This window comes from Bufo gargarizans, chromosome 10 (genome assembly GCF_014858855.1).
Source record: "Bufo gargarizans isolate SCDJY-AF-19 chromosome 10, ASM1485885v1, whole genome shotgun sequence".
Classification (NCBI taxonomy): Eukaryota; Metazoa; Chordata; class Amphibia; order Anura; family Bufonidae; genus Bufo; species Bufo gargarizans.
In genome coordinates this window covers 3434749-3456865 of record NC_058089.1, presented here as the reverse complement: position 1 = coordinate 3456865, position 22117 = coordinate 3434749, and the positions used below count along the sequence as shown (strand labels likewise).

The following is a 22117-nucleotide window of genomic DNA, read 5'->3' as shown; positions in this document are numbered from 1 at the left end:
TGGAATATCCGGGTGGTGGCAGCCATATTGCTCGTCGCCCACTCTCTCACGTCCCAGGTACTGCTGAATAGAAGAGGACTATTCCAGGACGGACATTTACTGGGAATCCTGTGATGTTACAGGAAATTGCCTGCTTACTGACATCAAGCAGAGATAATGAATTAATAATGAAAGTGGGGCACACTCTAAAAGTAAAGGGATCTTTATTAACACTGTTGGTAATAAAAGCACTAAAATAACAGCAGATATTAAAAATAAAAATTACAGAAGAAAGTTTAAAATGCAATAAATGTTGACAGTAAGATTAAACCTTAGATTGTAAATGACCATAAAAACAAAATGGATAAAATATAGGTAAAAATATATTAAATAAGACACTATGGTCAATTGCATGGATCCCAATATAAACTTTGTGTACGGGTAACCGGTCACAAAATGTAAACTCACTTGTTGCTTGGTACAAAGTCCCGTACAAGATTAGTATGCTGTTGTATATAATTTTGCAGAAAGTCCTTGCTTGCCAATACTGGCAGTGATCGGAAGCGTATGCAGCCTGTAGGTTTGGCGTTATACGATGTTCCGGCTGTTCATGCGCACAGCGGCGTCCCGCTGTATTTGATTTAACAAAGCGATCGCTTAGCGAAAATTTGTAGAGGCTTACCCGAGGATCTCTTGGAGCTGGACGTTAGGCTCTCGACTCGGCGTACCTGTCTTGGTTCCGGTCTCACGAGCTGGTATCCAGATTTGAATTTTTAAGCGCCAGTGGAATTTGTTTGTTGCACGCGGTGTCGATGTCTTTCATCACCAGCGTGACAGCGGTAACTCACTTCGGCAGCTCACTGGTTAAATAGCAGTTGTCCAGACTTCCTCGGTTTTGCAGGGTCTCTCTACTCCATAGGGGGACTGATACCCCTATGGAGTAGAGAGACCCTGCAAAACCGAGGAAGTCTGGACAACTGCTATTTAACCAGTGAGCTGCCGAAGTGAGTTTCCGCTGTCACGCTGGTGATGAAAGACATCGACACCGCGTGCAACAAACAAATTCCACTGGCGCTTAAAAATTCAAATCTGGATACCAGCTCGTGAGACCGGAACCAAGACAGGTACGCCGAGTCGAGAGCCTAACGTCCAGCTCCAAGAGATCCTCGGGTAAGCCTCTACAAATTTTCGCTAAGCGATCGCTTTGTTAAATCAAATACAGCGGGACGCCGCTGTGCGCATGAACAGCCGGAACATCGTATAACGCCAAACCTACAGGCTGCATACGCTTCCGATCACTGCCAGTATTGGCAAGCAAGGACTTTCTGCAAAATTATATACAACAGCATACTAATCTTGTACGGGACTTTGTACCAAGCAACAAGTGAGTTTACATTTTGTGACCGGTTACCCGTACACAAAGTTTATATTGGGATCCATGCAATTGACCATAGTGTCTTATTTAATATATTTTTACCTATATTTTATCCATTTTGTTTTTATGGTCATTTACAATCTAAGGTTTAATCTTACTGTCAACATTTATTGCATTTTAAACTTCCTTCTGTAATTTTTATTTTTAATATCTGCTGTTATTTTAGTGCTTTTATTACCAACAGTGTTAATAAAGATCCCTTTACTTTTAGAGTGTGCCCCACTTTCATTATTAATTCATTATTTATCACTTTCAGACTGGGTGTTGTCTGTTAAGTGGGCGCACCTCTGTGTGGTTCTCCACCTCATTTTTGTGCGACATTCCCTGTTTCATTAATCAAGCAGAGATAGTCTAATAGAAATCCCCAGAATGTCTCCATATTCGAGACTGGAGCTTGGGATGGATTATATGGCACAAGAGAGCAGCCCGTCCTTGGCAGCAGAGCTGACACTCTAATATCCATACCTGCCGGTGTGGCCGCCGTGTATAACTGTAATTGTTTTATGCAGGAAATCATAGAGCGGAAGACCCCGGGGGAGAGGAAGAACTGTACGAGACCCTTATACTCGAGGGAGACGCTGCTGGGAGATGATGAGGAAGATGAAGGTCAGTGGAAGGATGCTGGGGACGTGTGGCAGGTGGTCGTCTCCTGCATGGGTGACTTGTGGACTCTCTGACTTGTGCTGTTTGCTCCTGACTTGGGCTCCTTCCGCTTCACGTAGGCCTCTGACTTGGGCTCCCATGAGGCAGATGTGGGGTGCCCTGACAGTGTCCTACATCCCCTGCTCCTGACGTGGACACTCTGGCCCTCAACTTGTTCTCCCTTGATCCTGGTGTGGGGTGTCCTGGCCCCCGACTTGGACTCAATGCTCCTGACATGGACACCCTGACACTGGAGCTGTGTTCCTCTCTCCATGTTTATTCCTGATGTCTGATTGTCTCCTCTACAGAAGAGATCTCCGAGAGCGATGATGATGATGACAACTTGTCCTCCGTTCTGCACCAGAGGGCGAAGATGCCGTGGAGAGCATGTGGCAAATACCTGAGCTCAGCCGGGATCCTGCTGCTCCCGCTCCTGGTCTTCTCCCAGCTCCTCAAGCACTCGCTCATGGTCGCCATTGATTTCTGTCTGGCAAAGTGGACCTCAGATGCGATTTTCAACGCTTCATCTTCGGGCTGTACGGGGCAGGTAAACATCTGATACGTGTGGTGAGGAGTGAGCAGATTGGATGTATCTTTCAGACTACCTGATGATACATGTGCACCACAACTCCCATCCTCTCCCTCAGAGCTGCGGTTTTGACCACTCGCCATACTCCATGGTGTTCAGTGTTCTGTCCTGCCTGACCATCATTATGTGCCTTGCGACCTCCATCGCAGTAGAGTGGACCGGTCTGCGAGTCGCCAAGAAGCTGCACAACAGTCTCCTGAATGCCATCATTCTGGCGCCCATGAGGTGAGGAGGAGGCTGCAGCGGCCATGGTCCGCCTGGTCCTCGGTGGTGCTGCCTTTCACTGAATTCTTTGCTTTATCTTTGTGGTAGGTTTTTTGAGACAACGCCTCTGGGCAGCATCTTGAACCGCTTCTCCGCAGACTTCAACACCATAGATCAGGTAGGATCAGTATAGTAGAGATGGGTGTGTGTCCGACCCCAGCAGTCACATGAGAGAGGCCCCTCCACGTGTCGTGACTCAGAAGGGAACGGCTATAGTGTCATAGAAAGCTTTGGCCCTGGCATTATCCATTAAGGGATACCCAACCAGAGGTGGTCTCCACGTGCTGGACCATGCAGGGAAGGCTTCCTCATCCCCAAAGAAGATGGCATGTGTATGAAGGGGTTAAACCCCCGGATGATCCCTGAGGTCTCAGTCCACGTATGTAATGTGTTCTGTGTTCTCTGGCAGCACATCCCAGCTACCTTGGAATGTCTGAGCCGCTCCACCCTCCTGTGTGTGTCAGCGCTGGCCGTCATCTCCTACGTCACCCCCATCTTCCTCATCTCCTTGGTCCCTCTGGTCATCACCTGCTACTTTATTCAGAAGCATTTCCGAGTAGCCGCCAGGTAAGCAACACTCGTTGCATCACGTGTCTGGTAATGTACAGATGGCGGCATCTGGTTGTGGGCCACATACAAGGGGCCCGTCCGCTAGCATAAATACAGACATTTCCAGCACTCAGGTTTCGGTTACGTCCTGCGGTCAAATCTTGATCCGCTCACTGGGAGGAACTGTGTGCCGGGCGAGCTGGGTCCTTGGGTGGATGATGGGGGTAGTGCAGGGGTTAACTCCCCATGTATCTGGATCACAATGGAATGTAAAGCCTCATTAATGTCAGCATCCCCCCCCCCCCCCAAGGAAAGTCAGTATTACATTGGGGCCTCATTAGCTTGAAATGGCGGCTCTGAGCCGCATGTTAATAAGCCCCCCGCTGTGCATGGAATGAAGTCAGACATGTCCGCTGCATGTGGTATGAAGGGTCAGATATGTCCGCTGTGTGTGGTACGAAAAGTCAGACACGTCCGCTGTGTGCTGTATGAAGAGTCAGACACGTCCGCTGTGTGCTGTATGAAGAGTCAGACACGTCCGCTGTGTGCTGTATGAAGAGTCAGACACGTCCGCTGTGTGCTGTATGAAGAGTCAGACACGTCCGCTGTGTGCTGTATGAAGGGTCGGACACGTCCGCTGTGTGCTGTATGAAGAGTCAGACACGTCCGCTGTGTGCTGTATGAAGGGTCAGATATGTCCGCTGTGTGTGGTATGAAGGATCAGATATGTCCGCTGTGTGTGGTATGAAAAGTCAGACACGTCCGCTGTGTGCTGTATGAAGAGTCGGACACGTCCGCTGTGTGCTGTATGAAGGTTTGGATACGTATTCTGGCCGCGTTACGAAGGGTCGGACGCGTTCCCTGGGCGCGTTATGAAAGGTTGGACACGTCCGCCGTGTGCTTCATAAAGGGTCAGACAAGTACTCTGGGCGCGTTACGAAAAGTCTGACACGTCCACTGTGCGCTGTATGAAGGGTCAGACGTCCACACAGGAGGTGGCTGCTGTGTCCAGTGAAGATAATTCACACACCAGTGCAGCCGCTGCGACTTCACACTGGACCACAGAGCTTACTCTCTACATAGAACAAGAAAATGGAAAGGTGAAATGATAGGAAGCCATGACGCTGGTGTTACAGGACTGATAGGAGGATGAGGGTAGTGTTACAGGACTGATAGGAGGATAAGGGTAGTGTTACAGGACTGATAGGAGGATGAGGGTAGTGTTACAGGACTGATAGGAGGATGAGGGTAGTGTTACAGGACTGATAGGAGGATGAGGGTAGTGTTACAGGACCGATAGGAGGATGAGGGTAGTGTTACAGGACCGATAGGAGGATGAGGGTAGTGTTACAGGACCGATAGGAGGATGAGGGTAGTGTTACAGGACCGATAGGAGGATGAGGGTAGTGTTACAGGACCGATAGGAGGATGAGGGTAGTGTTACAGGACCGATAGGAGGATGAGGGTAGTGTTACAGGACCGATAGGAGGATGAGGGTAGTGATACAGGACCGATAGGAGGATGAGGTTGAGTTACAGGACCGATAAAAGGGTGGGGGTAGCGTTACAGGACAGATAGGAGGATGGACGTAGAGTTGCAGAACTGATAGGAGGATGAGGGTAGAGTTACAATCTCTGCCTCTTTTTGTATTAATTTTGCATTATTATTACTGTGCTTCAGGGATCTCCAGCAGCTGGAAGACAGTACACAGCTCCCCCTGCTGGCGCACTTCTCTGAGACCGTTGAGGGGCTGACCACCATACGAGCCTTCAGGTAAGTGCCAGGTCCAGTATGTGCCCAGGTGATGTGGTGTCCAGGTCAGGACTGGTATGTGTCCAGGTGATGTTATGTTCAGTATGTGTCCGGGTCTGGTATGTGTCCAGGTCTAGTATGTGTCCAGGTGATGTGGTGTCCAGGTCAGGTCTGGTATGTGTCCAGGTGATGTTATGTTCAGTATGTGTCCAGGTCTGGTATGTGTCCAGGTGATGTGGTGTCCAGGTCTAGTATGTGTCCAGGTGATGTGGTGTCCAGGTCTAGTATGTGTCCAGGTGATGTGGTGTCCAGGTCTAGTATGTGTCCAGGTGATGTGGTGTCCAGGACTAGTATGTGTCCAGGTGATGTGGTGTCCAGGACAGGTCTGGTATGTGTCCAGGTGATGTGGTGTCCAGGTCTAGTATGTGTTCAGGTGATGTGGTGTCCAGGTCCAGTATGTGTTCAGGTGATGTGGTGTCCAGGTCCAGTATGTGTCCAGGGGATGTGGTGTCCAGGTCTAGTATGTGTCCAGGTGATGTGGTGTCCAGGTCTAGTATGTGTCCAAGTGATGTGGTGTCCAGATCTAGTATGTGTCCAGGTCTAGTATGTGTCCAGGTCTAGTATGGTTCCAAGTGATGTGGTGTCCAGTTCCAGTATGTGTCCAGGTCTAGTATGTGTCCAAGTGACGTGGTGTCCAGGTCTAGTGTTTGTCCAAGTGACGTGGTGTCCAGGTCTAGTATGTGTCCAGGTCTAGTATGTGTCCAGGTGATGTGGTGTCCAGTTCCACTATGTGTCCAGGTGATGTGGTGTCCAGTTCCACTATGTGTCCAGGGGATGTGGTGTCCAGGTCTAGTATGTGTCCAGGTGATGTGGTGTCCAGGTCTAGTATGTGTCCAAATGATGTGGTGTCCAGGTCTAGTATGTGTCCAGTTCCAGTATGTGTCCAGGTGATGTGGTGTCCATGTCTAGTATGTGTCCAGTTCCAGTATGTGTCCAGGTGATGTGGTGTCCAGTTCCAGTATGTGTCCAGGTGATGTGGTGTCCAGGTCTAGTATGTGTCCAGGTGATGTGGTGTCCAGGTCTGGTATGTGTCCATGTGATATGGTGTCCAGGTCTAGTATGTGTCCAGGTGATGTGGTGTCCAGGTCTGGTATGTGTCCATGTGATATGGTGTCCAGGTCTAGTATGTGTTCCGATGCAGCATTGAGCTGTTCCACTCAGTGGTCCGTCCATGTCGTGATCTCCTGTCACGGTGAGGACTGATGATTTTTCTCTCCCAGGTATGAGGCCAGATTCAGACAGAAGCTGCTAGAACTCACGGACTCCAACAACATTGCATCTCTGTTCCTCACAGCAGCTAACCGTTGGCTGGAGGTGCGCATGGTAAGTTAATAGGCAGATGGACAGTGAAAATGTGGGGGGTAGTAAAGGAACAGAAGGACAACGATGAAACAGGGGTCAGGAGTGTAACATGAGGCAATGATGGAATTGGGGCAGTAATGGAAGATCTTGTGTATTATTGTTTGTTTGCATTTTACCACCATGATGGCATATACCTGGAGATTGACCTCTGTAGGGGCAGGAAGCAGAGAAAGGTTGTCCCCTCCCACCAGCCTTCCTCAGTGTTATCCTGCCCCCACAGAAAGGCCTCTCTGCCAGCCGGGGAGGTGAAGAAGGAATTTCATGTATGTTTACCAGGAAAGACACATCGGGGGCTGGAGCCCCCCGCCGGCGGTACCTTACCAGGGAGATAGAAAAGGCCTCGCATCTGTTGATCGGATGCCTGTCCTTACATTGCCGCATCTTCCGTTCCCCTAGTGGGATAAGCAGGTGTATGTATGGGAAGGCCGCATGATGAGCGCCGGTGTATGGCGTCACTTCCGGGTTCAGAGTGGCGCAGCGCGTACCCGGAAGTTCATTTACTATGCGGCCCCAGAGCTACTGAGCTGAGGTCTGGTGAGCATCATGTCGGGCCCTGAACTTCAGGCACCTAGAGAGCTATGTGCCCCACCAAATGTAATCCCCACCTGGGGAGTGATGTTGGCAGCAATGTACAGTTAGGGCCATATATATTTGGACAGAGACAACATTTTTCTCCTCTGCTCTGTACACCACCACAATGGATTTTGAACAAAACCATTCAGATGCCGGTGAAGTTCAGACTTTCAGCTTTAATTCAGTCGGTGGAACAAAATGATTGCATAAAAATGTGAGGAACTAAAGCGTTTTTTAAACTCAATCCCTTCATTTCAGGGGCTCAAAAGTAATTGGACAAAATAAATAATTGTCAATAAAATATTAATTTCTAATACTTGGTTGAAAACCCTTTGTTGGCAGTGACTGCCTGGAGTCTTGACCTCATGGACATCACCGGACGCTGTGTTTCCTCCTCTTTAATGCTCGGCCTTTACTGCCGCTGTTTTTTAGTTGCTGTTTGTGGCCTTTCTGTCTGAAGTTTAGTCTGTAACCAGTGACACGCTCTATTGGGTTCAGATCCGGTGACTCGGCCGTTCTAGAATATTCCACTTCTTTAATAAACTCCTGGGTTGCTTTGGCTTTATGTTTTGGGTCATTGTCCATCCGTATTATGAACGCCGACCAATCAGTTTGGCTGGATTTGAGCACACAGTATGTCTCTGACAACCCCAGAATTTATCCGGCTACTTCTGTCCTCTGTCACATCATCAATAAACACTAAGGCCCCGGGGCCACCGGCAGCCATGCATGCCCAAGCATCACACCGCCTCCGCCAAGTTCTACTGATGATGCGGTATGCTTTGGATCATGAGCTGTACCGAGCCTTTTGCCATACTTTTTTCTTTCCATCATTCTGGTAGAGGTTGATCTTGGTTTCTTCTGTCCACAGAACGTTCTTCCAGAGGTGTGCTGGTTTTTTAAGATGTTTTTTTTTTGTTTCTTTATGGTAGATTTGGATATTGATACGTCTATATCCTGGAGAGTGGGGTCACTTGGTTGGCTGTTGTGAAGGGGCTTCTCTTCACCATGGTAATTATTCTGTCATTATCCACCACTGTTGTCTTTGGTGGGCGTCCAGGTCTTTTAGCATTTTTGAGGTCACCAGGGCTTTCTTTCTGTCTCAGGATGTACCAAACTGTAGATTTTGCCGCTCCTAAAAGTGCGGCAATTTCTCGAAAGGGTTTTTTCTGTTTTCGCAGATGAAGGATGGCTTGTTTCACCTGCATGGAGACCTCCTGTGACCGCATGTTTACTTCTCAGAAAAATCTTCAAAATGCAAGCACCACACCTCAAATCAACTCCGGGCCTTTTATGTGCTTAATTGAGAATGAAATAATGAAGGAACTGCCCACAGCTGCCCATGAAACAATCTGAGAGTCAATTGTCCAATTGCTGCCACATGTAAAGGAGCTGAAACTCCTAAACCCTTTATCCAATTTTAATATCCAAATTGATCCAGTTCTGGATAAGATTCTTGAAAAAGCAGCTGACAAGAAAAAAAAGATTCCTTGGAGAAAAACCTCTTAGAAGGAAATTTCCCTTTCGCCCTTATAGTAAGCAGGAGAGATCATACAGGTGGAAAGGAAAGACGGGACGTTGGAGCTACCATAAGAGAGGCCAAGGAAGAGGCTTCCACCTTAACCCTCAAAACAAGGCAAGTGATAAACAATGACGTCAAGATAGGGGTGTTAGGGCAAAACCCCCACCTCTACGACGGTCAGGATTCCAAATGGAAGTTGTATGAGCGCTCAGAGAGCTGACACAGACACACTGCTGAATCAACTACCCTACTTTATTCCATAAAAGCATACGTTTTATAACAGTATAGATAACAGACAAACCTGGCACACCACCAAAGGGGGTGGAAAGCGAAACTAATGATTTGATTGGTTACTCATAAAACGCAATACTTCTGCACCATACTAACAGAATTTGCCTTTAATGGTTAAAAACTTCTAATAATTAAAAAGACTCTGCAGCATCTAATCTGAAAGTTAGTACTCATTAGCAGCACATTCCAAACTAACAAGGAGTATAACTCCCTCTAGTATGTCAGACTCTGATAAGGAAGCGAGGGGGCCACTATCTTGGCCTTGCAGCTAGGAGCATTTGATCTATATACACAGAGACTCTTGACGTCCTGCCAGCTGGTTCATTAATTTTTCCACATATGTTCAAGATGGAGGACATGTTCATACAAAATGGATTCTCATCTCTCACAAGGGAGGAGATTGAAGAATTTTTTATCTCAATTGAGGAAGGTAACATCAAATCCTTGGGCTCTGAATATGGTGGAGAATGGATACAAGATGGAATTCTCTTCTCTCCCTCCAAACAGATACATGATCACAACACACAGATCAAAATCAACCCTAGAAAAGATCTGGAATGGCGTTCAGGACCTACTAAGGTTGGGGGTGGTAGTTCAGGTTCCACTATCACAGCGGAAGCTAGGCTATTACGCCAATCTCTTTCTTGTGACAAAACCGGAAGGATCATACAGAACTACACTGACCAAAAATGCTTTCGGTTTTGCTCCCATTTTGCATGAGCTGAACTCAAAGATCTGAAACATTTTCTACAGACACAAAAGACCCATTACTCTCAAATATTGTTCACAAATCTGTCTAATATTTGTGTCACTGAGCGCTTCTCCTTTGTCGAGATAATCCATCCCACCTGACAGGTGTGGCAGATCAAGGTGCGGATTAGACAGCATGAATATTGCACAGGTGTGCCTTAGACTGCCCACAATAAAAGACCACTCTGAAATGTGCAGTTTGATCACACCACAGATGTCGCAACATTTGAGGGAGCGTGCAGTTGGCATGCTGACTGCAGGAATGTCTACCAGAGCTGTTGCCCGTGCAATAAATGTTAATTTCTCTACCATAAGCCGTCTCCAAAGGCATTTCAGAGAATTCGGCAGTACATCCAACCGGCCTCACAACCGCAGACCAGGTGTAACCGCACCAGCCCAGGACCTCTACATCCAGCATGTTCACCTCCATTATTGTCTGAGACCAGCCACCTGGACAGCTGCAGCAACAATTGGTTTGCATAACCAAAGAATTTCTGCACAAACTGTCAGAAACCGTCTCGGGGAAGCTCATCTGCTCGCTCGTCGTCCTCATCGGGGTCTGGACCTGACTGCAGTTCATCGTCGTAACCGACTTGAGTGGGCAAATGCTCACATTCAATGGCGTCTGGCATGTTGTAGAGGCGTTCTGTTCACGGATGAGTCCCGACTTTCACTGTTCAGGGCAGATGGCAGACAGCGTGTGTGGCGTCGTGTGGGTGAGCGGTTTGTTGACGTCAACACTGTGGATCGAATGGCCCATGGTGGTGGTGGGGTTATGGTATGGCCAGGCGTATGTTACAGACAACGAACACAGGTGCGTTTTATTGATGGCATTTTGAATGCACAGAGATCCCGTGACGAGATCCTGAGGCCCATTGTTGTGCCGTTCATCCACGACCATCACCTCATGTGCAGCAGGATAATGCACGGCCCCATATTGCAAGGATCTGTATACAATTCCTGGAAGCTGAAAACATCCCAGTTCTTGCATGGCAGCATACTCCCCGGAGCATGTTTGGGATGCTCTGGATCGGCGTATACGACACCGTGTTCCAGTTCCTGCCAATATTCTGCAACTTCGCACAGGAGAGGAGCGGACCAACATCCCACAGGCCACAATCAACAACCTGATCAACCCTATGCCACGGAGATGTGTTGCACTGCGTGAGGCAAATGGTGGCCACACCAGATACTGACTGGTTTTCTGCCTCCCCCCATGCTGTCTAATCAGCACCTTGATATGCCACACCTGTGAGGTGGGATGGATTATCTCGGCAAAGGAGAAGTGCTCACTGACACAGATTTAGACAGATTTGTGAACAATAGCTGAGAGTAATGGGTCTTTTGTGTCTGTAGAAAATGTTTCAGATCTTTGAGTTCAGCTCATGCAAAATGGGAGCAAAACCGAAAGTGTTGTGTTTATACTTTTGGTCAGTGTATAATAAACCTGAAGAATCTGAACAAACATATATAAAATACAGGAGATTCAAGAGGGAGTCCCTGAACTCTACAATTCCATTAAAAGAGATGCGTTAATGAGTACAGTCGACCTAAAAGACGCTTATTACCACGTACCGACATCGGGACAATCTCAGAGTTACCTAAGGTTTGCCCTCAGAAGTCCAACTAGAAGCATATTCCATTTTAAATTTGTCGCTCTCCCATTTGGCATATCATCGGCTCCCAGAGTCTTCACCAAACTAGATACAGAAATGGTGGCACATCTAAGTAAGGAAGGTTTAATAATAATTCCTTACTTAGACGATTTCTTGATAGCAGCGGATACATGGAACCAGAGAAATCACAACACTTTTTGACTCCCGTTAACAGAGCTAGCTTGGTTGATAAACCCAAGAAAATCCTGCTTTCATCCCCAGACAAGGGTAACATTTTTAGGAATCATTCTGGATTCAGGGAGATAAACATCCTTTCTTCCAAGGGGAAAAAATAGTCATTACAACAGAAGGTGCAGAAATTTCAAAGGGAAAGAACCTGTTCCTCCAGAGGAGCTATGAGCCTATTTGGGTTACTAACGCCGTGCATAGCCTCAATAACCTGGTGTCAAATTCACTTCTGAATTCTCCAATCAGGGTTACTGACGAAATGGGACAGAAGTCAAATGTCCCTGGATCGGAAGATCTCCATCATGGAACATGTGAAACTATCCCTTTATTGGTGGACCATACCATCAAGCCTCAGAGGGGTGGTTTGGCAAATATTCTGATTCAAACAGACACGAGCAAGTATAGAAGACAAATTCTACCAAGCTCTTTGTCCAACAAGTATAGCCAATCAATCATCAAACTATAGAGAGCTTCGGGCAGTATGGAAGACTCTAAAAGCAGCATCAAATTACCTGGAGGGTCATCGTAAAAAAATCTTATCAGACAACATAACAACAGTGTCTTACCTAAAACAAGGAGGAACAAGATCAAAATATCTAATAAATCTTTCAGGTAAGATCTTCTCCTGGGCAGAAAAAACAGTGAGCTCCATATCAGCGGTTCATCTAAAAGGTTCTCAGAACCAGGTGGCGACTTTCTAAGCAGAAATAAGCTAGATCAAGGGGAATGGTCACTGAATATAGAAATGATGGAAAGCAGATGGGTCTCCCCAGTGATAGATCTATTCGCTTCAAGAAAGAATGTAAAGGTCCAAAAGTTTTGCTCTCTGGATCCCAGGTACAGTCCCTGGGCTATCGATGCATTCTTCCAGACTTAGAACTGGGATCTAGCCTAGTCTTTTCCACCATTCCAATTGATACTGAGAGTGGTTCAAAAAGTCCTTCAAGAAAGATCAACAATCATCATCGTTCTGGCTGAAAAAAAGCTGGTTTCCTCTCCTCAAAGAAAGGAAAGTGATAAAACCACCCAAGGGGCGCCACAGGCTCCAATGGTCTCTGAGTAAAGCACTAATAATTATTATAACTCATATTTTCTGCTGTAAAAACAGTTTCAACAATAAAATTCTATGTTAAAAGAAATAAGAGATACAATGACTCACTTCACTGAGTCCTTCAATTTGACAGCATGAATCCTGAGTCCGATATTCTAAGACGTCAGGGTCTTTCGGATAAAGTAATATCCACACTTGGATCTAGCAGGAAAAAAATTACTTCTGCAATTTTTCTAAAGATCGGGAAAAATTCTGTTCTGGGTCAGGTGAACCCAGACCAAATCATTCAGAACCAAAGATCCAAAAATGTTTGGAGTTTCTTCAGCAAGGTTTGGACATAGGTCTTAGACCTTCTACTTTAAAAGTACAAATATCAGCACTCGGTGCTTTTTTCGATACAGACCTGGCAAATCATAGATGGATAAGAAGATTTTTCAGAGCAACGTCTAGATTAAAACCCTTCATTAGACCTCGTGCCCCTTCCTGGGATTTAAACATTGTGCTTAAGGGCCTGACAGGAAGTCCTTTTTACCCTCTAGAAGATAACTCTGTTAAATATCTCTCTTACAAGACAAAAAAAACGCTTCAGTTTTATCCTAATGCATTCTGAATGGAGAGCAATCCGTTCAGGATGCATCAGGATGTCTTCAGTTCAGTCCCTTTTACGGTATTTTGCTGGAGAAAATACTGCAGCATGCTGCGGTATTTTCTCCGGCCAAAATTCCAGAACACTTTGGCGGATCCGGCATTAATATCAAATGAAATGTATTGATGCCGGATCCGGTACCAAGTGTTCCGAAAAAACGGATCCGGTTTCCCGGTCTGCGCATGCGCAGACCTTTAAATCTGTGAAAAAGATAAATACTGGATCTGTTTTTTTCTGGAGAGACGGATCCGAAAACAAATGATATCCGCTTGCATATGGAGTTCCGGATCCGGCAATGGAACTGCCTGCCGGATTCTTCTAACGCTAGTGTGAAAGTACCCCAACTCAGGTATACGTGCCGAGCTCTAATAAACTAGCAAATAAAATAAAAATATGACGTTACCCTTTAAACATTACAGACTTGATCTTTCAGTAATGTCAGATCTGTCTTTCGAAAGGACAGTTCTTTAAGCAGTAGCGTCCCAGTTACATGCCATCAGGGTGGTGAATTGGAAAATCCGAATTAGCCTTACTGGTAATTCTGTTTCCATGAATCCACCATGGCGGCACAAATTCCCCCCCTAAAAAGAAAAAAAAATGAATACTCAATAAAAATAAAGTAATATAGTAATGTAGAAAACACTGAGAAGGGTGGAAGCAATCTAAGCTTTCTCTGTTTCCAGACCTTATAGAGGTCAGGGGTCAGTCTCCAGGTACATGCCGTCATGGTGGATTCATGGAAACAGAATTACCGGTAAGACTAATTCCGATTATCTCCCCGCCTTCTGGTTGCAGGAATACATTGGAGCTTGTGTCGTCCTGGTTGCTGCCGTGGCCTCCATCACCAATTCTCTGCTGCCCTCTGGACAGGTCGGGCTCGGACTCACTTACGCTCTGATGGTAAAGAACAGATTATTCCAGTTCTTCTCCCGCGCCCATAACATGCTCTTTAGAAGGTGGTGTCGTACGTCTGTGTGTGTTGTACATGTGCACAATGTTGTACGTCTATTTATTGTATATTTGTATGTTGTCGGTGCTGCACATCTATGTGTTGTATACTTGTGTGTTGTCGGTGTTGCACATCAGCGCAATGTTGTACGTCTGTGCGTGTTGTACATCTGTGTGTTGTATGTTTGTGTGTTGTCGGTGTTGTATGTTTGTGTGTTGTCGGTGTTGTATGTTTGTGTGTTGTCGGTGTTGTATGTTTGTATGTTGTTGGTGTTGTATGTTTGTGTGTTGTCGGTGTTGTATGTTTGTGTGTTGTCGGTGTTGTATGTTTGTGTGTTGTCGGTGTTGTATGTTTGTGTGTTGTCGGTGTGAGTTGTTGTCCATGTGTTGTGTGTCGTTGTCATATGTTTGAGTCTCGTGTGCCTGTGACGTTATTACCACTGGTATTACATCTCGGTCTTCTCTGGCCGCAACCTGTGTAGTCATGTGATCAGCTCATGCGCTGTCAGATGTGTACATCTCGTGTACGCAGGACATTAACATGGCAGCCGTGTCCGCAGGTGTCTAACTACCTGAACTGGATGGTGCGCAACCTCTCGGACATGGAGATTCAGCTAGGAGCCGTGAAGAGGATTAACAGCCTCCTGAAGACTGAGCCGGAGAACTACATGGGGCTTCTCTGTGAGTGGTCAGCGCCCTCCTGTGCAGGTCACATGACCCCATCACAAATAACTAATGAGCCTCCCCCCTACAGCCGCCTCCCAGATCCCACAGAACTGGCCGGACCGAGGCGAGATCCAGATCCAGAACCTGAGTGTGCGCTACGACAGCTCCCTGAAACCCGTCCTCAAGCATGTGAACGCCCACATCACCCCGGGACAGAAGGTGGGGCGTGCCCAATGGGGGTGGTAGTCATAATGTCCTTACAACGCACACCCTGGAAACTCATCAGTCTCTTTCACAACAGATCGGGATTTGTGGGAGAACCGGAAGCGGAAAATCCTCCTTTTCTCTGGCGTTTTTCAGGATGGTGGACATGTTCCAGGGTGAGACCAGAGTGTGGAAAATATGTAGAGGTGGCGGCGGAATTATCTAGATATAAACGTCTCGTGGTAACCTCTTATTATGCGAGATGTAATGGGGGCGGGGCTGTCAGCAGTAATAGATGTTCCTGTAGTATAAGGTGTGATCACATGTCCACATGTCATTTCATCATCAGGGGCGGGGCTGTGACAACCTCTCAGACATGATGTACAGGCAGGTTGTCAGCAGTAATAGATTTTTAGATGTTCCTGTAGTATAAGGGGTGATCACATGTCCACATGTCATATCAGTGATGTCATCAGCAGGGGGCGGGGCAGTGACAACCTTTTCAGTGGACCGCCCCTTTCATACATGTGACTCTGTTTTGCAGCCACCGTTTCCTTTGTTTTTTAGGGCGCATTGTCATTGATGGAATCGATATCTCGAAGCTGCCGCTGCAGACGTTGCGATCCCGTCTCTCCATCATTCTGCAGGATCCCATATTATTCAGTGGGAGCATAAGGTGGGAGGCGAGCTGAGAGCGCTGGGCGTTGTCCTCTGGTGTCAGCCGGTGACGTGTAACGCGAGTCTCGTCTTTTCTGCAGATTTAATCTGGACCCTGAGAATAAATGTACGGACTGCGTGTTGTGGGAGGCGCTGGAAATCGCCCAGCTCAAACACGTGGTGAAGGCGCTACCCGGCGGCCTGGGTGAGAAGCAGATAATAGCCATATATTATACTACACTGCCCTCCCAGAGCAAAGTGTATACACTGGTACCTGATTGCACTGTTATACCGGCTCCTGCCCTGTCCTGTTAGATCAGCCCCTCCCCCGCCATGTTAGATCGGCTCCTTCCATGTTACATTGACCCCTCTCCCGCCCTCTTAGAAGATCGGCTCCTCCCCTGCCCTGTTAGATCGCCCCCCCCCCCCTGCCATGTTAGATCGGCCCCTCCCCCTCCATGTTAGATCGGCCCCTCCCCCTCCATGTTAGATCGGCTCCTCCCCTGCCCTTTTAGATCGGCTCCTCCCCTGCCCTGTTAGATCGACTCCTTCCATGTTACATTGACCCCTCTCCCGCCCTCTTAGAAGATCGGCTCCTCCCCTGCCCTGTTAGATCGGCCCCTCCCCTGCTAGGTCAGCTATTTCCCTGCCCTGTTAGATCGTCCCCCCCCCCCCCGCCATGTTGGATCGGCCCCTCCCCCCCGTTATGTTAGATCGGCTCCTCCCCTGTTGGGCTCGGCCCCTGCCCTGTTGGATCGGCTCCTCCCCTGCCCTGTTAGATCGGCTCCTCCCCTGTTAGATCAGCTCCGCCCCTGCCCTACTAGATCAGCCACTGCCCTGTTAGATCGGCTCCTCCCCTGCCCTGTTAGATCAGCCCCTGCCCTGTTAGGTTGGCCCCTGCCCTGCTAGATCAGCCCCTGCCCTGTTAGATCAGCCCCTGCCCTGTTAGATCGGCTCCGCCCCTGCCCTGTTAGATCGGCCTTGCCCCTGCCCTGTTAGATCGGCTCCGCCCCTGCCCTGTTAGGTTGGCCCCTGCCCTGCTAGATCAGCCCCTGCCCTGTTAGATCAGCTCCTCCCCTGCCCTGTTAGAAGATCGTCCCCTCCCCTGCCATGTTATAGCGGCTCTTCCCCTCCCCCGCCCTCTTATAGCTCATTGTGTCCTCTTTTTCCAGATGCGGCAGTCACCGAAGGAGGAGAGAACTTCAGCGTGGGGCAGCGGCAGCTCTTCTGTCTGGCCAGAGCCTTCGTCCGGAAGAGCAGCATATTAATCATGGACGAAGCCACAGCCTCCATAGACATGGCCACTGTACGTCTGACAACTTGGGCCCCGGGGCCCCTATGCATCAGATGCAGCACTAAGGCTAGGGCTACAACATTGATGTTGCATGACAATTTTTATAATGATAGTCTATGGTGTCGCCCTGCAACATGCGACATGACAGTCGCAGAAAAATCGATCTTGGATGGATGTTTTTGGTACCGTCGTGTCGCAGTCGCAGCATAGCCTATCGTTATGAAAAATGTCATCGTGTAGCCCTAGACTAATACTGGTGATACCCATAGTCACTGCGTCCTCCCACAATCCTCTGCTCTACATTGCTACATCATATGGGAGGGGCCTAATGGAATAATGAACAAAATGCTAGAACTTCAGTGCACACTGACACTCCTACAGGTGGAGTTGTACGATTGAAGAAGCAGAGGGATGAGATGCTACATGACAATGGTAGGTGGTCAGAAACACTGATAGAAGACTCCACGCAAGATGAGGGACAGGTGTCTCAGGTGGTCCACAGGGTTAAAGTGGTTTTCCGAGTTTTTAATACTGATGACCTATTCTCGGGATAGGTCATCTGTAACTGATTGGTAGGGGTCCGACACCCGGGGCCCCTGCCGATCAGCTGAGAAGGATCTGGTGCTCGCAGATCCCAAGTCTGGGTGATGTCACGTTCGTCAGTCACATGACCTCGGAGCAGCTCATAGAAGTGAATGGGGCTGAGTGCGATACCAAGCACGGCCACTGTACGGCGCTGTGCTTGGTGAGCACGGAGAAGACCGCGGCGCTCACAGGAGCATCGGTGCCCTGAGCGTCGGACCCCCACTGATCACCTATTCTCAGGATTAACCCTCTCAATTCTGCATGCGGGGTCTGTGACGTCTCAGTAATTTCTTTGTTCCTCGCAGGAGAACATCCTACAGAAGGTGGTGATGACGGCGTTTCAGGAGCGCACGGTGGTCATCATCGCGGTACGTGGGGGGCACCGGTGGCTGCAGTGCTTGCCTCCTGTCTCACAGTAGAGGGTTTGTTACAGTCTATCATTGTAACAGCTGTTGCCTTCATCTCCCAAAGGACTGTTCACACTGACACATTGTAACAAACCCTCAGCTGCATGTGCAGGACTAGGTGAGGACTCAATGTCAACAATGACTATAATGCAGAAGAGCATTCATGAGGACTCGTTTACATGGGACTGCAGGCTCCTCATACCCCTGTGGCCTCTGTGCACTGGACTGGAGTTTGGGGGGCTTCTGTTGTGGGACATTGGCGGCTGACCATGTTCAGTGACACGCAGAGTCCCCCACAGTGGGTTCAGGGGTCTCCTAATAGGGTCAGGGAGACGTGGGTGGTATGTGGGGTGATCTATTTATATGTTACCGTGGGTGCGGTCAGTCCGGGGGGCACGGTGCACAGAATGACCCCTCTGTATGCTGCTCCCAGAATCCTCCAGGCTACTTATTAACCCCTTCACTGCCTAGTCTCCCACTCTGGAAGGTGCGACACCACGGCAGGTGAGGCGCTGCACGCAGGGTCAGATAAGGCGTCACTTCCTCAGCCTGGCAGTCACAGCGTACTGACCTCTATGTGTGAGCAGGTGGTGAAAGGGTTAAGTCCGTCTGGCGTTCCCCTGCGCTCAGATTAGTGCAGATACAATTCTCTGTTCTCAGCGTTTTCTGGGTCACTGGTCCATGTGACGCTAGAGCTCAGACTGGGACTGCACATAGAGGACAGGTGTGGCCCCTGGGGGACAACAGTGAGAGGCAAAATCCTAGGTATAACACACAACTAATTAGAGCCTACACCTCTCAGGCCCCCAGAGCTGATGCCTCATGTGCCCGTCCCCCAAAGCTGAGGCCTCTTGGGCCCCCGACCTGACACCTCCCGGTCCCCCAGAGCTGATGCCTCTCATGTGCCCATCCCTCAAAGCTGACTCCTCTTGGGCCTCGCATCCCCCAAAGCTGATGCCTCTTGGGCCCCCGACCTGACACCTCCCGGGCCCCCGGTCCCCCAGAACAGACTCCTCCTCCAATGTGTCTCCGTTCTCTGGAGCTGATGTCTTGTTTTCTTGCAGCATCGGGTGCACACCATCTTGAATGCAGACATGGTAATTGTCATGAAGAGAGGCGCCATCATGGAGTACGACAAGCCGGAGGTCCTGCTGGAGCGCGAGGACAGTATGTTCGCCTCGTATGTTCAGGCCGATAAATAAGAAACTTCCAGAAGTGCAATTCACGAATCGTTTAGTTTTTTTAATTGTGTAAATTACCTGTAAATAAAGAGGATTTCGTAATAAAGATCTTCACGCAGAGGCGGAGTCTGGTGTCACCGGGGCCCAGGGTGTGGCCCCTGTACCGGAACACAACACAGGTTAGGGTTCATGTCACAGACAGCAGATCGTCACACTGATCCTGATGCCAGAGCTAAAGACACCGCCACATGTCCTCCTCAATGCCTGCAGCTCCCCATGACAACCCCTGCACAGGCCATACAGTCAGACACTAGGTGACGTGCCGGTGACATGTCCTCCTCAATGCCTGCAGCTCCCCATGACAGCCCCTGCACAGGCCATACAGTCAGACACTAGGTGACGTTCCGGTGACATGACCTCCAAGGGGCGCGGCTCTAGCCACAGTTTCTGACATATAGGCATAAAAAAGTGCTCATAGGGTAAAAGAGCGTAACAGGAATGTGGTGGTAAAAGAGGCTAACCTCTACGGAGCTGCTGCGCAGCGCTATCAGTACTTACGATTATGACACGCTCTGCGGTGTCCCGATGGCAGCCACTTCCAGACAGGAATGGGGTCAACCTGGTGTCACAAGGGTCGCAGAGTCTGGATACCGCTCTCATGAGTATCCTGAGGAAGGGCCCGAGAGCCCGAAATGTGTTGTTTTAGGAAGTCTCTTACTGTTTTTTTTTTTTTTTGCAGACCCGTATGTGGAACCATTCATTTCAATGGGGTCCGCAAAAAAAAAAAACTAAAGGTACTCCGTGAGCATTCAGTTTCCGTTCCGCAAAAAAATAGAACATGTCCTATTATTGTCCGCATTACGGACACGGATCGGACGTTCTATCAGGGGCCGGCTGTTCAGTATAATGCCGAGGTTCGGCAGGACAGTCGGAGACCCCCGTGTCACAGGCTACACCACAGTATAGGGAGAGAAATAGTCGCCGACTGGAGTGACGTCTATTCCTAGCCGCGGAGGCCATGTGTGTGACCCGGGCCTTCACATTCTGCCCCCAGAACAGATTGTAAGGAAATGAGTGCAGCCGGCCAGGGGACACGGAGCGACTAGTCACTGATGATGAGAGGGTGATTGACAGGTCTGTGACTGATGATGAGAGGGTGATTGACAGGTCCGTGACTAAAGAGGAGAGGATGATTGACAGGTCCGTGACTAAAGAGGAGAGGATGATTGACAGGTCAGTGACTAAAGAGGAGAGGATGATTGACAGGTCCGTGACTGATGAGAGGGTGATTGACAGGTCCGTGACTGATGATGAGAGGGTGATTGACAGGTCCGTGACTGATGATGAGAGGGTGATTGACAGGTCCGTGACTGATGATGAGAGGGTGATTGACAGGTCCGTGACTGATGATGAGAGGGTGATTGACAGGTCCGTGACTGATGATGAGAGGGTGATTGACAGGTCCGTGACTGATGATGAGAGGGTATTTGATAGGTCAGCAACTAATAAGAGGATAGAGCAATAGACAGGTCAGCAAACTGATGATAAGAGGAGAGGGTGAATGACAAATCAGCAACTGATGATGATGAGGAAGTGATGATTGACAGGTCAGATGATAAGAAGAGAGGGTGATTGACAGGTCAGTGACTAAAGCTACTTTCACACTAGCGTTTTAGTTTTCCGCTATTGAGATCCGTTATAAGGGCTCAATACCGGAAAAAAACGCTTCAGTTCTGTCCCTATTCATTGTCAAAAGGCATTCTGTTCCATTTAGTTGCGTTCCCAGACCGGAGAGCAAACCGCAACGTTGTATTTTGCCGTCATGACCCCCAATGCAAGTCAATTGGGATGGATCCGGTTTCTCTGACACAATAGAAAACAGATCGGCTCATAACGGACACAGACGGTTGTATTATCAGTAACGGAAGCGTTTTTGCTGAACCCCGCCGGATCCAGTAAGAACGCTGCTGTGAAAGTCGCCTAAAGAGGAGAGAGTGACTGACAGGTCATTGACGAAAGAGGAGAGGATGATTGAGAGGTCAGATGATTGAGAGGTCAGATGATAAGAGGAGAGGATGATTGAGAGGTCAGCAACTGATCATAAGAGGAGGGTCAGCGTAAGAGGAGGGTCAGCGACTAATAAGACGAGAGGGTGATTGACAGGTCAGCGATGGGCGATTGACAAGCCAGCAGATGATAAGAGGAGAAGGAGATTGACAGGTCAGTGACTGATGATAGGAGGGTGATTGACAGGTCAGTGATGGACGATAAGAGGAGAGGACAATTGATGGGTCAGTGACTGATAAGAGGAGAGTGTGATTGACATGTCAGCGACTGATAAGAGGAGGGCGATTGACAGGTTAGCGACTAACAAGAGGAGAAGGTGATTGACAGGTCAATGACTAAAGAGGTCAGGATGATTGACAGGTCAGCGACTGATGACAAGAGGAGAGCGCGATTGACAGGTCAGATAAGAGGACAGGGTGATTGACAGGTTAGTGACTGGTGATAGGGTGATTGACAGGTCAGCAATTAATAAGAGGAGGGCGCGATTGACAGGTTAATTACTAAAACAGAGAGTGACTGACAGGTCAGCGACTGATGATAAGTGGAGAGGGCGATTAACGGGTCAGTGACTAATAAGAGGAGAGGATGATTGACAGGTCAGATGATAGGAGAAGGTGATGACAGGTCAGTGACAGATAATAATAGGGTGATTGACAGGTCAGCGATAGATAATAATAGGGTGACTGACAGGTCAGCGACAGATAATAATAGGGTGATTGACAGGTCAGCGACAGATAATAATAGGGTGACTGTCAGGTCAGCGACAGATAATAATAGGGTGATTGACAGGTCAGCGACA

General features: G+C 48.5%; 1 protein-coding gene across 1 annotated transcript in view; it reads left to right on the top strand.

The window, feature by feature from the left end:
• LOC122920717 (ATP-binding cassette sub-family C member 8-like) overlaps positions 1-19369 on the top strand; it is a 46005-nt gene extending 26636 nt beyond the window's left edge. The window contains exons 12-27 of the mRNA XM_044270427.1: positions 1924-2020; positions 2365-2603; positions 2704-2870; positions 2958-3027; positions 3319-3476; positions 5139-5231; positions 6491-6593; positions 14105-14209; positions 14818-14938; positions 15012-15142; positions 15225-15303; positions 15695-15803; positions 15886-15989; positions 16957-17090; positions 17969-18031; positions 19135-19369. Coding sequence (XP_044126362.1) covers positions 1924-2020; positions 2365-2603; positions 2704-2870; positions 2958-3027; positions 3319-3476; positions 5139-5231; positions 6491-6593; positions 14105-14209; positions 14818-14938; positions 15012-15142; positions 15225-15303; positions 15695-15803; positions 15886-15989; positions 16957-17090; positions 17969-18031; positions 19135-19272 — 1911 coding nt within the window. The 3' untranslated portion in view covers positions 19273-19369. The remainder of the gene's footprint in view (positions 1-1923; positions 2021-2364; positions 2604-2703; positions 2871-2957; positions 3028-3318; positions 3477-5138; positions 5232-6490; positions 6594-14104; positions 14210-14817; positions 14939-15011; positions 15143-15224; positions 15304-15694; positions 15804-15885; positions 15990-16956; positions 17091-17968; positions 18032-19134) is intronic.
• The last annotated feature ends 2748 nt before the right edge of the window (positions 19370-22117 follow it).